General features: G+C 37.1%; 1 protein-coding gene across 17 annotated transcripts in view; it reads right to left on the reverse strand.

Moving 5' to 3' along the window:
* TNS3 (tensin 3) overlaps nt 1-17,820 on the reverse strand; it is a 122,590-nt gene that overhangs the window by 39,421 nt on the left and 65,349 nt on the right. For 13 of the 17 annotated variants that reach the window (XM_027904666.1, XM_027904677.1, XM_027904678.1 and 10 more), the window contains 4 exons: nt 14,429-14,467; nt 5,748-5,800; nt 4,777-4,948; nt 465-515 (listed from right to left, as the gene is read on the reverse strand). In XM_027904666.1, the coding sequence (XP_027760467.1) occupies nt 465-515; nt 4,777-4,948; nt 5,748-5,800; nt 14,429-14,467 (315 nt within the window). Of the gene's footprint in view, nt 1-464; nt 516-4,776; nt 4,949-5,743; nt 5,801-14,428; nt 14,468-17,820 lie in introns of those variants that run through there. The other 4 variants (XM_027904667.1, XM_027904675.1, XM_027904676.1 and 1 more) reach the window with 2 other exon arrangements.

Consider the following 17,820-nt stretch of genomic DNA (forward strand, 5'->3'; position numbering starts at 1 on the left):
ACAAGAGATAGATACCGTTCTGACATTCCTTCTGTCTCCACTGTGTAGAGAACTATGCAGAGATAGTACAAAAGGGAAGTCCTTTCTGAACCCAATTCACTAGCTTCAGCTATGGGACTGTACATTACAGTGCACAATCCCTGTATCCTGGGACTGCATAAAGAAAGTATACTTGAAGTAAAATTTATAGCATTCAATAGGAGTTTTTCAGAAGTCCCAACAGGCTTCAGGTCCTGTATGAAAGTCTAAGAAAACAACACGAACAGCTATGTAAAACACACACTTAACAGACACAAAACAGATCTTGGGGAAAAAATAAAAAGGGATGCATGTGGGGCTTTTTGTCATCTTCCAAAACTTGTTCTCTTACTCTGTATATCAATACTTGTACAGCTTCAGGGGTTACCAGGCCATTTAAGTTGTATTTAACACTAGAAAGAGATGTTATAGAAGACAATCAATACCTTTGGGTTAAGCTTGGCAAGGTCATATCTCTTTTCAGAGAGGTTTAGTACCTGTTAAAAAAAAATCAATTATTAAAATCCATAATTTATGTGGTAAATAGCTGTCTTTGAAACATGAAAACTACAAGAAACTACAGTGATATAGCTTCAGGTTTGCCTACTGTTCTACTAAACTAAATTAACATTTGAAGTCAAGTACCACTAGCAAATGTATTTTAGGTATTCAGTTGTTATATGCTGAAGCTAAAGCTGAAACAAAGTGCACATTTTGAAAAAGGACAATTAAAATTCTCCTACATCTTATTTATTTTGCGTGGTTTTATTTAAGAGGTGTACTGAGAGACCTGGGCACCATGCAAAATAATTGCACAGAGTAAGAATTAACAATGAAAAGTCTGTGAGGATGGTACAGCATTAAATATTCAAATTTGTGGGCCTGACAAGAAATTACCGGTCTGTCAAAATTGTGTAGGGAAGATATGATGACATAGCTATCTGTAACTACAGATTAGCCTATGAGATCTTCCAACTCTTCTGTTAACTCCTTAGATAACAAGTTACCATACACTTAGTGCTAAATAAGGAACAGTTAAAGAGACAGACTGTAAAATAAACAAAAAAAAGTAGTGTATACAAGTATAACTGACTCTTTCATTAGAAAGTACTTTAAATCAGTATCAATAACAAAAAGCTGAAATATCAATACTGAAGAACTGAAACAATGCTACTGAGGCAGATTCGCTTTCACAGTGTGGCTATTTCACATCACGAGTTAAGTACAGATGACATAATCATTGAAAAGGTTTCATTACACTTCTGAAATGGGAAAACATTTCATAAATTTGAGAAAGAGTAAATATAAGTCCATTATACAGTTGACTATTACCCAAGGACAATTTAAGAACCCTTTTCTAACGTGTAACACTTTTCTAGAATACTACCTGAGGCATTAACCTCAGCTGGCTCAGCAAAGAAGCCCAAAGTCACACAGGTTAAAGGAACTATATCATTTTCCTTCTAGAAACTGCTGACTGCTGCTCACTGATGTGGTACTTAAAAGTGTGCAACCCCATTATGGACACAGTGGAAACACTATGACATTATGGCATCTCTAGGAAAAATTACTCTTTTTAGGCAAGAAATTTATCCAGATGAAGAAACACCCAAATTAACAAGGCACCCAAGAAAACAGCTTCTATTTTAAGCTGCACAAGGTTCTGATATTACACATGATATTGACCATAAAGCATACACCACTCTCATTGATCAAACTCCAAAAGAAAGAATAAAACTTCTTTATATTATGAGCAACGTTGTCTTAATTCCAATATATTTGTTTGCATTTTAAACAGATTACTGCTGAAGAGCTAAATAACTGTCAAAAATTTTTATGTTCATTCTCTGAATTGTTTTGAATCAGGAAGATATATCAACAATTAGAAGTAAGACTATACTTATCCTTCCAGAAATATAAATTATAATTTAATGGGAATGAAACCAAAAGTTTCTTTTACAAATGAGATTTTTTTTCTAATATTCTATTAGCTTTAATATTTGCCAACAAATTAAGAGTTGCAGTTTTCAGCACAGATCTCAGCACAGAGTTCTTAAAATCAGTGATAAGGCTTTTTGTTTTTTTAAGAAATCAATTACCTAAAATTTTCCACAGAAATAAAAGGGCTATTTGATAATAACTTTTTAATTAATCTTTCTTGTTGTTTCACATTTAAGATCAATTTAAAATTCCTGTGTGTCAGAATACCGACTGGTTCATCATGGGTATTTGTTATTGCTGGATCAGACATCAAACTCAAAGACACCACTGTACCCAAGTCCTGTCAAGCTGAGATACTCCAGGAGTCCTATCAGCATAGAATAAAGACCAGAAGATACAAGAACCAACATTTCACACATAACAACAAAACAAGACATTACAGAAGTCTTTGAAGAGAAGCACATGCCGTAAATAGATGTCATTGTGTGTTGAGTCTGATTGGCTTAGACAGTTTTCTTCACAACAGCTCATAGTGGTTTGCATTTATGTTGAAAGTGGTGTTGATAACATAGGGATGTCTACATTATTGTTGAGCAGTGCTTACACAGTGCCATGGGCTTTTCTGCCTCTCACACCACCCCACCAGTGAGTGGGCTGGGGGTGCACAAGACATTAGGAGAGAACACAGACAGGACAGCTGACCCGAACTGACCAAAGAGATTTTCCATACCACATGACATGCTCAGTATATAAGCCTGGGGAAGAAAGAAGTGGAGACATTCAGAGTGATGATGTCTCCCCAAATCCCCACTATGCATTATGGAGCACTGCTTTCCTGGAGATGGGTGAATACCTGCCTGCTGTGGAAAGAAACGAATGAATTCCCTTTTCTGCTTTGCTTGTGTGCCGAGCCTTTGCTTTATTTATTAAGCTGTCTTTATCTCAACCCATGTGTTTTTTTCACTTTTACTCTTCCAGTTCTCTCCCCTGTCCCACTGCTGGGGAAGTGAGCAAGCAGCTGTGTGGAACCAAGTTACTGGCTGAGGTTAAGGCATTATATAGTGGAAGATTAACTGCATCCTTTTTGGTCCCTTTTTGGCATATCCTAGGTCTGCTTACTTATATTTTGGTGTAAGAAAGAGAAGTATTAGCATCAGTTTCTAAATTTTTATCTGTTGGAGAAATCACATACCAAAGTCTGCAGGGAAGATACTTTTTTAGAGTAACAAGGCAGAGAAAAATTTACTGTAAGCTACGGACAGGTTTTCATCTCTTCATAAAGGACTCTGATCTCAGGCCATCAAAGTATTATCCTCTACTGTTTAGAGAAAATTAAGATACTTAGGATTTTTTGTTTATATTCTTCATAACAAACAGACTCAAATAGGAAACAATGCACTCACCCAGTTCTCTGAGTGTATCATTCCCTTCTCTGTTCTCACTATCAACTGTAGTGAAGAGAGAATAACTAGATAAAAAATGAGAAATGCTGATTTGTAGTATATGTTCTGCTAGTTGAGACCCTGGCCCAATGAAAGAGTAGAACTATTCCCATCAACTTCAGCAGAATTGCTGACTTGAATACCATTTTGAGAAGATTTTGGGGGCTTTTTGTTTTGCTGATATACATGTGCCTCTTGAGCTGACTGAAGAGGTATTCAAAACATAAGAAACAGAAGATAGTTTCAAAACAAGTTCTCTGAATCTACAGCCTGGCTGTGCTTTGTCAGATTGTCTTGTGAATTCACAGAAACATACTTAGAGCAGATGGCATCAAGCTTTTGACCAAGACAGTTGATTTCCAAAAAGGTTCATTAGAAAATAAATTCATAAATAGAACAAAACTAAAACAAATTCAAAAAAATCCCAGCTTTGCAAGAGAAACTGACTATGCTCCCTCTCAGAGAGAGGACATACTAAGCAAGAATTACCATATATGAGATTTTTGTGATACAAACAGGTAATGAGATTTAGTTGGACAGAGACTTAAAAGCTTACACTGCTGTCTCATGGAAAAGACCACTGGGAACAGCTGAATTTGTACCTGTGAAGCTTTACACAGAGGTAGCTTTATGTACAGAAGCTCCATCTACACCTTCAAACTATTACTATTTTATGCCTTATAAGTTACCAGTGCCTGATAGAAGGGAAGCGAAAGGCACCAAGGCAGCATGCTGAGGACATCAGACCACAGCACAAGTATTACACATGCATCTTGAGGACAATCTGGCTCATAATGCACCTATAACATCTTGGTTTGTGAGCAAAAAGATAATGTAGTTAAATCATTAGGCGGAATCTCTCCAGAAACTAATTTCTACTGTGAGTAAAGTTCAGACTCCCAGTGTCACAGATCTGACTCTAATAGTTTATGCACACTAACTAAAAAGACAGTAGAAGGAAAAAAAGGAAATAAAATATTGGCCTTGTTTTAAATTCACCTTGATAGAACAAGCTGAGGCAATACATGCCATGGCACTAGCCAGAAAACAACACAGGAGATTAGCAGCTTGTGTCATCATTTAAAAAAAAGAATCTGCACCTGGAGATCATTATAGATTTGCTTACAACTTAATTTCCTATAGAAAACTAAACAGCAGTAAAAAAATGCATGTAAAGTTAATGAGAAAGATCTGGACAGAACACACCAGCAGCAACCCTACTTTTACATGTTGTTTCACAGTATACGGTACTCGCAAGGCTGTAAAGATGGACCAAAGAATAACTTCTATTTTATAGTGGTATATGTGGACCTACCAGTAGCCACCCTGTGTAGACAAAAGACGACGTATCACAAAGCACTCATCTTACACATACCAAGTAATTATTGCCATGTTTGGATCTGAGCATTCGGGTTACATCTTGCAGATTGTGGAGGTAAGTTTCCTCGGAACAGCTAGCAGGGAAAGATACAGCAATAATCCGCTCTGTGATGTAAGTGAGGTCAAGTTCATAGCCTTCCTCCATAATGTGATCAAAGTCTGCACTTCTGTGAAGAAATCAGATATGGCAGTTCACAGCAAGGCAGCCAAGAACAAACACAGCATATTAATGAGAAGAAACTGCAACTTGAACTCTTGCAGACAAGAATCAGATGTTTCCAATAATTTCATTACAATTACAACTCATAATTTGAGCCCGCAGAGCTCAAATTATTGAGTTCAGGACACAAACTGAGTTAGCCAAAAATCAGACTTCTTCACATCAAAACCATGGTGAAAAAATCTCTGCAACCAGTAATGTGGAAAAGCAATAAAATGAATATAAGCACTTTTGGCAATTACTAGCATAACAAATTTGGGAGTTAAATAGAAAATTTATAGTTACTTATGTCTCCACACATCTCTCTAGAATTCTGCAAATGCTTTACAAGTTGGTAGATTCACCAGCGATCTGTAAAACATTGCAGATCTTGAAATCTGCTCTGAGTAACACTGAAGTGAATCTAAAACCAGTCCTCAGACTGCAACAGACATGAATGTAATCCAGTTAATTTCACAGGTTAGTCTACAGATACTGTTTAACTTTTCTTTCTTTTCCAGGTTTAGGGCACAACCTTACCTTGTCCATCCTAATAGAATAATCAAAAGATTCTAGTCATTAAATTAAAAGTAAGCTCAGCAAATATGCCCAGTTGTTTTCTCAGAGATTGTAAATATGGTACTTGCATGGCAGGTCATGTCTAACAGAAGACTGAATTCATAGAAACCATAACCACAAATAACAAAACCTAAACCCACCAAGGCAAGGTGTGACACTGCTACAAAAAATACAAAAGAAATACTTGCTGTGATTCTCTGTCACAACTGGAAGCAGAGTTCTTCGAAGCACTGATGCAACTCTGCAACAAAGAAAGCAGAACAGTCAATCTAGAAGCTTACTTGCTGTCACTGATGTCAGTGTTCCTGGCTTTTTTTCCTCATTTTTTATGTGGAACAACATAACAAGAGGATATGAGAGGATCATTGTCCTCTGTTTCGAAGGCGAACACTGTGGTTACGGCCAGGTTATGTCTAACTCTCTATCACCTCTTCCAACTCACTATTGTCAGAGAAGTCTTTTGTGCTCTTCTTGGTAACTGCATTAAGATTAGAGAAACACAGTGATCTTTGAGAAGACGAAACTTGAATTTTTTTATAAACCTGCAAAAGCAAGTTCCTCTCAACTGATTTCCTTATGACAATATTCAAATATATACTCAATATATTCCTGCATCAAACCCCTGAGAATTTACTGTGTAGTAGTTTATTCTTACAGTTCCATTTGTTCAATAATAGCAACTATTCATGAAAAAGTATAGAAATATTTTCCCTCATGAATCTTAGTAAAAGGAAAAACACAGTTACTACTACACTAACAAGAAATAAAAATAAATAAAAATAATTTACATTTAGCTATGTCTATATATATTTTTAGCTTTGCATATATATTATTTCATATCTATTTATTGATATATGTAATATATATTTTATTTTAGCATTTAGATATGTATAAGATGTTTTTATACGGAAAAGCAGAAGTTCCATTTACAATCATATATCAGAAACTCTATAAGTGAAAGAGTATTCACTCCTATCTCTACCCTGAATATACAGAAACATGCACACAAAACCTTATTTAGATTAAGGGTAAGAGCTGGAAACATGATAAACCCTATTTATTTTGGCACACCCATGACAAATATTCCCAAAGCAAATAAATTGTGTTTGAATGGAAGAGGCCTTAGAACCTTACATAAAGTGATGCTGTATATCAAGATCTGGGAATAGCTAAGACACACACAATCACAAAAGTGGCATGTTTTCTTTCCAAGTTTCTGAAAGAGAACTAACTGTTCAGGCAAATTTTAAGCACAACTGGTGTCATAAGGTGCACCTCACATTAGTCCCAATTTCACTAGTTCCTGTCTTTACTCAGAACACAGAAAAGGAGGAAACTTCATGGTATTTCCAGCCTCTTTTTGCACAATCCTTTCTTAGAATTTTAAAGGCTGTAGGTAATACACCATGGGTGCCAAAACAAGTAAATAACTATACCTGAAATCAAAGATATAGATTTTTGCATATTTTGTTTTGGTTTTGTAACTAAAAAGCAATTAGCATCATGACTCTCTCTCCACTTCCTTGGTCTCTGCTGGTTACACAGATGTATCCATTGCTTAAAAAGTACTTCCACCATTTATTAAAAATTATTTGACTGAGCCTCCATGTATAATAATCAATCATTTAACAGTTTCCTCTGGTAAGAAAATAAGTGATAAAATCATTCTCTATTGCACACTGTTGTGCCACATAAACTAGCATATAACCTAGTAGTATGCGACATCTAAGCATATGAATAATAACATAATTCAAACCACTAACAAAAAAACAAAAAACCTGTTAGTGTGATATGTATTTACTGTAAGCATGCTCTGTCACCTACTGAAATACTCAGTACTATATACTCTTTCACGCTCTGTATACAAAAATAGAGTCTTGACAACTTCCACAAGTCAACAACTGGTACAATGTAAAATTTTAACTGAAAGATTTATATGTGTAAGCAATCAGCTTAGTGTTTTAGACTGTATTATGGATACTCAAAGGAAACTTCAAACAACACTGGTAATTTAAGAGAATTCTTCTTTCGATATCTTGTCTCTGTATCCAGTTCCATTGTATGGTCTCAGGTTATGCAATACTCTTCTGTCTGTCATTATGGGTACACTTTTATACAGATACTGTACAGCTCCCCAAAATCAAGAGAACTATACCATTTTCAAAAGATACTTTGATTCAGACCATCAAACTTTCCATTGTCTATCTATGGTGCACAAAACTTACTAAACAAATTTTACTTAAACTTGCATAAGGTCACGATCACCTTGTATGTTATCGTAGGCTTCAGCCAATGACTTACTGGCAAAATGGACTATCAAGGACACACAACCATTTTTCTGCATGCCCTCTAGATTATATTCCCTTCCTCTTCTTTCCCATGGCTTAATTATCTTGTAGCTAGCAATGCATTCTTTTATTCTTCATTTTTATTTTTTACTAACTCTCAATGACTACACCACTGACTTTTCCCCTCCCAGCTACAATATTTAGCAAAATCCAAAGACATGAGTTACTAAAGAGGCAAAACGGTTACTGAAAAGGCTTTTTAGGGACTTGGTGAAGCATATAACATATATACATACACCCCTACAACATGCTCTTGATACGACTAAGTGTTCCAGCATTTCTCACAACAGGCAAGCTGACAATGTGAGCCATATCTTACCATGCTTCTGACTGAATTCTGGTTTTGATTGACTATTAAACCTATTTCAAACTTCTGTGACTGCCTCTGTGAGCTCTTTCCTAACATTACTGAGTGGTTTAAGGGTCATTTCACTGATAAGAAGGGATTCTTTTTCATTCTGGACCAAGTCATACACACCTACCATCAGAATGCAAGTTTAGCCAAGCAGAGGATTCAGTGGCATGGGGCAGACCTTCCTTAAATCTCTATCCAAGTAAAATAAAACCAAACCAAACCAAACAAACAAAACAAACAAACAAATCCCCTTTGTTTTCTGCCTTGCTGCACACTGGAGGGATAATAGCATAACATTTGGCTAACCTTCCAAGAGAGCAAATGCCATCTGCTGGTATCTCCCAGGATGGACAATTACCCGAAAAATCTCGCAAAACTAGGTATGATTTTCATTTCCTACCAACTGACACTAGTAGAAAAGATGAAGGGGAATTGAAAACAGTGGCTCAAAATGGATGTCGAAACACACCTGGCTAAAAATTTAGAGCTGTAACTAGGCTAGATTCAGTGAAACTAGTGCTTGATATGTTGTCAGTAGGACAGACCTGAGGTTATTCTTCTGTGAGCTTTTCCCCATGATTCTTGCTCCCCTGCTTCCCTGGGACTGCCTGGCAATGCAGACAGTATAACAAGTCATATGAGAAAGAGAGTTTTCAAAACAGAGAACACCTTCTATTCACCTATTCATCCAGTTTTAAGGAATTTTTGTATTCCAAACAAACAGATTGATCCTGAACAATTTATAGAAGTTATTCCTATGTAAACAAGTGCAAGGAGCCTTTTGGTAAAATTAAGCTGTAGTTGTATGGAAGACAGCAGGAGGAAGCAATTGTTTATTAAAAGACAACCATCTTCTCACCAGTCACAGAACTGCATCAACAAGCAAATTCATTGCATCCAACGTACAGCATTATTGCCTTTTTCCAGTAAAAACTCAAGCCATGCAAGTCTTTCCTTTGACATCATCCTTACTTCTTTTACCACCGCTGGCTCCTGTCACTCCTGGGCTCATCACAGAGCCCAGTTATCCCAATTTTCTCAAAAATGCAGTCCTCAGACAAAAGCATTCCAGAGTCCACCACAGCCTGTGCATAATAAAGAACCTAAGAAACAGTCCCATACTTAATTCTACATAATTTTCCACAGGTCACAACTTTCACTAGACATAAATTACCCACCACAGCCTGCTGTCAATGGAAGCGTAGACAGTGGGCCAGAGAGCCCAATTAAACTAAAGTACAGCTTGAACAAAACTTTTGAGATGAGCCCTGTTAATTCACCACCTTCTGACACACCAAAATGGTGAACTTGTTTATGGATTACCTGGCCTGCCTCAAAGAGCAAGCCTGTGCTTGTGCAATGCAGCATCTTGTACCTTTAAAATCCTACTCTCAGTCGCTTCACAGCTTCAGAGCAAACACATGACAAAAGGTATAGCACAGGTTATCTTACACTGTGGCACAGAGGCAGCATTGAGACAACTTCTCCATAAAAGTCCAGAAACAAGAAATAACCCTCCTGCTATATCTTCTGTGATGAAAGGCTGATTCTCAAGGAAAGAAATGAGGACAATCAAGTAAAAAATAATGGGGGGGAAAAAAAAAACAAACAAACATGTCTATCAGAAAGATGATCATCCACAACTTTTCCAAGAACTGAATAAGGAAACCTGCATTACAACAAGTAGGCTTACACACTTCACAGGCTAAAGCCCTCTGTCGCAGAGCGTCAGAGATCAGAAAGGACAAACGGTAAAGGGAGATCGGTTTTGTCCCAGAAAAATTAATTTGCATTTTGGCAGTACACTGAGTTACTAAGTTTTATATAACAGCTCTAGAAAAATAAATAAATAAAAAATCTAGTATGTAAACTACTAGTTTCCAATACCAAAGTAAATCCAGACATGTGGGCCATGCACAGACTTAGAAATACCAGGTGGGATAATGACTTGCCCCTTTTGAGGCTAGAATCAAAGACAGGCTAAGGAGGCCAAATGAAAAATCATCCAGTTATTTTTCCCAAGGCCCTGTTCCTGGCATTGAACTATAATATAATAATACAGTATCTGCTTAAAAGCTTTCAGCAGAATATAAGAAATACTGATTTCAAGGACTGGGTTGTTTTAAACAGCTGAGATAGCTATACATGAAGTATATATAAATATATATATATTCCTCCAAGAAACAGCACTGCTGAAAACTCAGGGCTCCGGGATCTGATATGCATTCATGCAGCTCATCTGTTTCTCTCCTGAGGTCCTTCTTGAGTGAGAGTATTAACAGGTGTAAGGACCAATGAGCAGAAATTAAAACTACCTGAAATGTAAATCAGTAATTAATCTGTGGCTTAAAGGTATCAGGACATATTTTGAAAGAATGGCATGGATCTATTTGGGATATAAGTATTTTACTTGTGCCTGTTTTTCGTGTTGCTATAAGCAAGAGAAAATTTGATTAACTAATCTGCCATGTAATTACACACATTTTACACAGCTTTTAATTAGCTAATGAAACCCTTTTTCACATGATTGCTCATCATTCAAACACCACAAATAAGAATAAGAATAGAGAGACTGATCAGCAGAAGACCTGAATACATTTGAAACAAATTTGTAATGTATTTTCATTCCCCAAGCCACGGATAGGAATCAGAAGAAATTCTGCAACCTATTCTAAGGCACAGTGTAACAGTTCTATACACTCCAGAATACTGCAGAAAAAGACAGGACAGTGAACTACACTGATAGTTGGACTACTCCACCATGATAATACCTACTGACACAGTGAAACATGTTTAGATGTTTTGGATGAAAATCAGAATTTGCATACCAGAACCAGAATTTGGTCTCTGGCTTTAGAATGATTCCTATTGTAGAAAAGATTTGTGCCTTGTGAATACAAATGTCTCTATGCTGCTGTGTATGCATCGCTTAGGAAATATTAAAAATTCATTAAAAATATTTTTGAAGTTCTCTCTGCAGAAGAGATTTATCATTTCTACTGCAGACAGCTATTTGTTCGAGCACAGATTTTAGTTCTGTTCTGTATGCTGTGTTCCATAAAAATCATGATCTGTTCCCCTGTGTAGTAGAACAGCAAGACTTGAGACAGATGTGCCCCTTGCAGTGTCTGCAGAAGTTACAAATCCCAGCTTGCTTTCTCTCTGCCAAAACCCACCCTGATGGCAAAGCTGCTCCCACAATTCTTTCCTAGGACACTTCAGCCAAAACAGGCCAGGCTCCTCTAAACAAGTTCACTGTAGGGCTTTGTAATCCAGCTCATTTTTATCAAGTTTGTGGGGCACCTGGATATGGAGTTCTATCTAGCAATCTGCCTGGGAAACAAGGAACCAATCAGGGCAGAAAGATCATCTTCCAACTCACTTTCACTGAAGAAAGTAGCTGGGCTCACAGCCTGAAATCTCCTGGTACAGCTGGGTTGTCTATCCATCCTTTGCTCTTAAAATATTTAAATTCAGAACAGAGACAAGGTACGTAGCACATTTTTGTTACTAAGGACTCTTTAGAAGAAAATACTGAATACATATAAAGTTATTATTCAAGTGAGAATGAGGTATAACTGGTGTTTTAATTTATGTGAAATTTCACAGGTATACATACTCACACTTGGGAAACTATTTTTGAAGCCTTAGCTCTACAGTGTCTCAAGACAAACAGTTTACACAAAGCTTTGTGAGCCCTAAGCAGTGCAATTGTCTCTTGCACACACAGAACAGGAGTACACCTACCCAGGTGAGTTAGAGTAATTTCAACACTGAAATGACTGTATTCCACTACAAATCTATGGAGAAACTACTGATATTCATATTTAAGTGGCAGGCAAGGAGTGTACTTCAGCTGACTAAAATAATATATGTGCTCTAATTCTGGTTGTAGCATAGTTTCACAATTACACTAGAGCTCTGAAAGAGCTTCCTGAAGGAATACTATCCACAGGCAATGTATTTAAGCAGAACAGATACAGCAGAGTGTAAAGGTTTCTGCATTAATTCACACCTACCGCAGGGTGAGGCTCTGTAGTAGTGTATGGCATGACCCAGCAGCACCTAATACAAAGTTCCTGTATGTGTGCACTCTATTTTCTAACTCTGTAAACAGTGCACAGTGAAAAGAAAAAAATGTGGTGGCAGAGGGAAAGGCTTCAGAGTAAATCTCCTGTATTTCTCTCTGAGCTAGTTAAGATGTAAGAGATGAAAACTGAAGTAAACTTTCATCACAAATTTTGCACCCTGTTAACTAACAGAAAATTGTGTGCACACAATCCTTGGATAGAAAGTAACAGAAACACTTCTGCCAGCTTTTGGTTGAAACAAGAAGCTCAATTTGTTTTAAATATGTTAATATTAAGAATAAAATAATATTCCAGACCATAAGGGCACGAGGAAGTCCTCTACATGTAAGACAATGCATATCTGATTTCCCAAGTAAGAATGTGCTATCCATGCCTCAGAATTAAGCTAATATAATGTTGAATTCTAGGTAGTGTCAGAACCAAGTCATCCTTTGCTCCTGGAGTATATGTGACCATAGAAAGCAACATAGAAAGCAACAATTTCAGGAAACTTGCTAATCGTCAAATAATCATCAATGCAAAATGCAGTAAGACAAAAGGCACAGCTGAAAAACATTTAAGGTTGCCTTCAAAATGGCTGTGCACAAGGTATTTTATGTACAGAGGAAAAAAAAAAAAAAAAAAAAAAGATCTTGGCTTGTGCAATAAGCAACCGGTACAAACAGAAAACACTAAAGTTTTTAGATGTAACACAGTGATGTCAAAAACTTCCAGCTAGTGACAGAAAATGATCTTTCGTCACAACGTATCTCATTATTTTGCTTCGTGTTTGTTGCACTAGAAGCAGCTGTCAAAACCAATTATTCATATACAGATAACTAAGAACTTTGCTCTTCTCTGATTTTTTAGTTTTAGTTCATTTGTCTAGATAAGAAAGTGAACAGTGAACTGAAAGGTGAAACAATCACATTACTAGTCATTTATAGCTTGTTTCATTATCAAATATATTCTCGCCATTAGAAATAACTCTAATTTTACTAGAAAAGTGTAGTTGATAGCATGGATCCAACCCCAGAAATACCCTTGGTTGTAGAAAAACATTTATTGCCAGCCCAAGTAAACGAACTATACTGCTAATACAAATGTAACCTCTGAATATCTCCTGTCTACATGGGTAGCCAAGGATCAGAACTCTTTACACCCTGCACAGAGTGGTTTCAGTAGCATTACCAAAAAATGCAGCGCACACAAGACTAACACGGTGAAACAGATGCTCATTTATTGCAACAGAGAACTGCACTGGAATTGAACAATGAATGAGTGAAGAGCACGTACATCTTTCAAGTCCTTTCCTCTGGCCCTTTTTAAATTTTAACCTCCTTTTTACAGCGGTAAATAAAATACCTGCAACACATTTGCCTACTAATAACTAACTATAGGCATCTCCCATTATTTGTTTAGAATTCTACAAAACTTGACGTCTCTGTTAAATGATAACTTCAAAGGACTTCAAAAAGTTGTCTTCTCTGTCTTACTTCACAGAAATTGTGCTAAAACTATACTTATAAGGGCCATCAGTATCAAAATCAGCTGCATGTCCCATTTGCAGAAATTTCTACATCATTTAGATTGCTGGGCTCTACTGCACTTCAATAAATGTATTTAATACTACTTGTACCATAGAAATAAAGGATTGGGAAGGGGCATTTAATTTGTTTTGTAAATAACATGGCATAGTAACTGGAACAAATAAAAGCTAAACGATTATTTGCATATTGACCACAAGACAAAAACTAATATCATTCTTGCTGAAAAAAAAAAAATCTCTTGACTTTCTGTATTCTGTATTCTTCTGAATACAATTCAGTCTATAAATACTTTCATACTTCTCTTTACTTTCTCCCCTGCTTAATTTAAAAATAGGAAATGCAGAGGCCATTTCATTGTTCCTGGATAAACTCAAGGGTGAAAAAAACACTAATCAGAGGCTAATTTCACACAGTACAGAAACCAAAGTGTGTACTTTGAAAATGGTTAACAATGGATGCTTTGTGAAGTTGTAGTAAAAATAAGAAGACACAAATAGGAAAATAAATCAGGCCAAGTAAAAGAAAGGAATAAATGAAATTACTTACGTTTCTGGTTACATGATTTTTAACCACCTCAGAATTAGCCTGCAAAAGGAGAAAAGTTAACAAAACTGACTTTAGTTTTCCCAATAGTTTAACTACATTCTAAGAAATCCCCTCCTAACATATACACGCAACAAAATCATTCAATATTCATCTTGCAGTACTAACAAACAAATTATCTTTCCAACAGACGTGAAAAAACTAATTGATTTTGCACTATTGTTCTGCATATTCAGGTCTTGTAAGACAGCACTCAGGTACCAGGAGTGCCTATTCCAAGTTACAATACATGTGGAGATGTCCGCTGTTAACCACACATGTGCCCTTTTGCCTCTTTTCCCAATCTCTCATTTTATGCTTTTTCATGAAAACAGACACTTGCATGGGTATTAATGAAGTGAACTGCCAAGAATTTTCTGTAAGTGCTGTGCAAAAAAAAAAATCTGTTCAAGGTTGGCTTTAAAACATGCTAAATTATATTGACAGCAATTTAAAACAAACCTTTTAAAAGAAATCGGCCAAGTCATTACTACAAAAATGTAACATGAATCACCAGAAGCACAGCATTCCAAAAGTACATTCTTTTTTATTGATGACTACAATCAGCATGAAATCAAGGCAATATAATGGTGAAGTACAGCGGTAAAACTACGTAGAACAAAACACATCAAAATGTTTGCTTAAGACTTCAACAAAGCCAAGATTCAGCATTTCACAAGAGAAAATATCCTAGATTAAGGACTTTATAATTTGGATTTAGAACAAGAGAATTACAGAAGTATTTAATCTTGAAAAACACTCAAAATGAGAAAATCAAGTAACACTAGAACTCAGTGCTATAGGTTAAGTAAGACTGCACTTGACTTCAGTGGGATTAGGTGCAGCCTAAGCAAGATTGTCAACGACACCAAGCTGTGTGGTGTGATGGACACAGTGGAGGGAAGGGATGCCATCCAGAGGGACCTTGACAGGCTTGAGAGGTGGGACATTGCAGAACTCAAAGTTCAACAAGGCCAAATCCAAGTTCATGCACCGGGGTTGGTGCATTCCCAACCACAACTACAGGCTGGACAGAAAATGGATCAAGAGCAGCCCTGGGGAGAAAGACTTGGGGGTGTTGATACACAAGAAGCTCAACATATCTCGACAATGTGCACTTGCACCCCAGAAAGCCAACCATACTGTGAGATGTATTAAAAGAAGTGTGGCCAGCAGGTCGAGGCAGGTGATCCTGCCTCTCTGCTCTGGTGAGACCCTACCTGGAGCACTGCATCCAGCTCTGGGGGCCCCAGCACAAGAAAGACACAGACCTGCTGGAGCATCTCCAGAGGATGGCTATGAAGATGATCAGAGGGCTGGGGCACCTCTCCTATGAAAACAGGCTGAGGGAGTTAGGGTTCAGCCTGAAGAAGAGAAGGCTCCAAGGAGACCTTACAGCAGCCTTCCAGTACCTAAAGGAGGCCTACGAGAAGTCCGGACTTTTGACAAGAGTATGCAGTGATAGGACAAGGGGGAATGACTTTAAACTGAAAGACAGTAGATTTAGCTTGGGTATTAGGAAGAAATTCTTTACTGTGAGGGGAGCGAGGGACTGGACAGGTTGCCCAGAGAAGCTGTCGATGCCCCATACCTAGAAGGCCAGGCTGGATGGGGCTCTGAGCAATCCAGCCTAGTGGAAGGTGTCCCTGCCTATAGCAAGGGAGTTGGAACTAGAAGATCTTTAATGTCTCTACCAACTCAAACCATTCTGTGATACTATGGTTCTACTTGTGCACCTCACCAATCACAGCATTTCAATATCAAACATTACAAAACATTCTTGTCCTCACCTTCCAATAAAGATAGTTGAAAGAAAATTAGATTGACATGGTTAGAAAATAAAAACTTCTTTTCTATGGAACGAGGAAAAATCATTCCAAAACAAATTATCCCACTTCCCTGTCCTATCATCATAGAAGAAAACCATCACAGATTCCTGCCAATGGCTCCCTAAAAACAGTCACTCTGAAAGAAAAAAAAAAAAGTCATTAAAGCAAATGATAAAATTACACTGATACTTCCAAATAAAGTTATATTCCTTTTAGGAATTACAAAAAAGGAACATACAAAAGCCCTTAAACTTTTAGAGCATGCCACAGGAGATGCTCTAACCGCCTTGCCTCATTGAGGACAGTTTCTTCATCTCTGTTAACTTTGTTTTCCTAGTCAGTAGGGCTATCTTGCCCTTGAAAGCTTCTCATTTGGATTCCACTTTAAAGACAACCAGAACCCAATTAGCGCAACCTTTCCCCCCAAATCTACAAGGTGGTGCTGTGACATTTCTCTGAGAAACAGGCTTGAGCTTTGACTCCAGCATTTAATGACATCAAATGAGAAGAATCAAAAACAAGTTCATACATAACACTTCTGCCACACACACTTTGTCACTCATATGCAAGTACTAAATTTTTGAGCCAATGTGAAAAACCTAAAGCAAATTAAACCAGCATGATTTCTGACATGACAGGGAACTAAACTTGAATGGGATGCTAGTGACTGAAGTTTAGTTAAGCAATGAGCAAACAGAGTCCACCGTTATATAACAGTCACACCAAACATCAGAATTTAATCTAAGGAATCACATTTGCTTCACAGTTCTGTCTGAAGGAAGGGGTTCACACGGATACGATTCACTGTGCCTTATTACAGTGAATGCTGACTATAAGAAAAGCTGATTTTAAAATTAATATTAAAAGATTTTTCTTTTCCTTTTGAAAGACAGGTGGCAGTCCTCCCATGACCCTAATAACTAATGCTACAGTCATTTATCATTTTAATGTTTAGTTGGCATTCATTTTGTAGTGGTGAGATTAGTGCTGTCCTTTCCTTTTACACATTCCACTGCAGAGAAAGCATTTTCAAAGGCTAACAAAAAGCATATTCACAAGGGACATAAGATCTGTCACTCTTAGGATAAGCTATGAAGGAATATAAAATTATGCAGATAAGCAGGAAAAAACACACTGTGGCCTGTGTATTTCCCTTTTCCAGTGTGAGCTGTCAAGCAGAATCTATGCAAGTCCATTTGCTGTTTAGAGAAGTCAAACATATATGAAAAAAGTTTCTAAGCCAACTGAAAACTAACGATACTAAGAGCCTGAAACGCTGATAATTTTGCTTTAGAAAAAGAAAGCTAGAAAGGCAGAAAGAAGCATTCTTTACCTTGGAAGAACATTATGCTTCTACATTTATCTGCTATAGTAAATAGTGTCACACTTCAGAAAAGCAGACACTTCTGCCTTGCAAAAAGTACCTCCCTCACTCAGTGGTAAGGTTTGCAGAAAATAAATAAGCAGGCAAACCTGGCTCTGGAAATTGCCAAACCTTTCCCTCTTGCTGATCCCTTGCTGCTATAG

The sequence above is a fragment of the Empidonax traillii genome, unplaced genomic scaffold (genome assembly GCF_003031625.1).
Source record: "Empidonax traillii isolate 1590-97213 ecotype Southwest subspecies unplaced genomic scaffold, ASM303162v1 scaffold1074:size191127, whole genome shotgun sequence".
Lineage (NCBI taxonomy): Eukaryota > Metazoa > Chordata > Aves > Passeriformes > Tyrannidae > Empidonax > Empidonax traillii.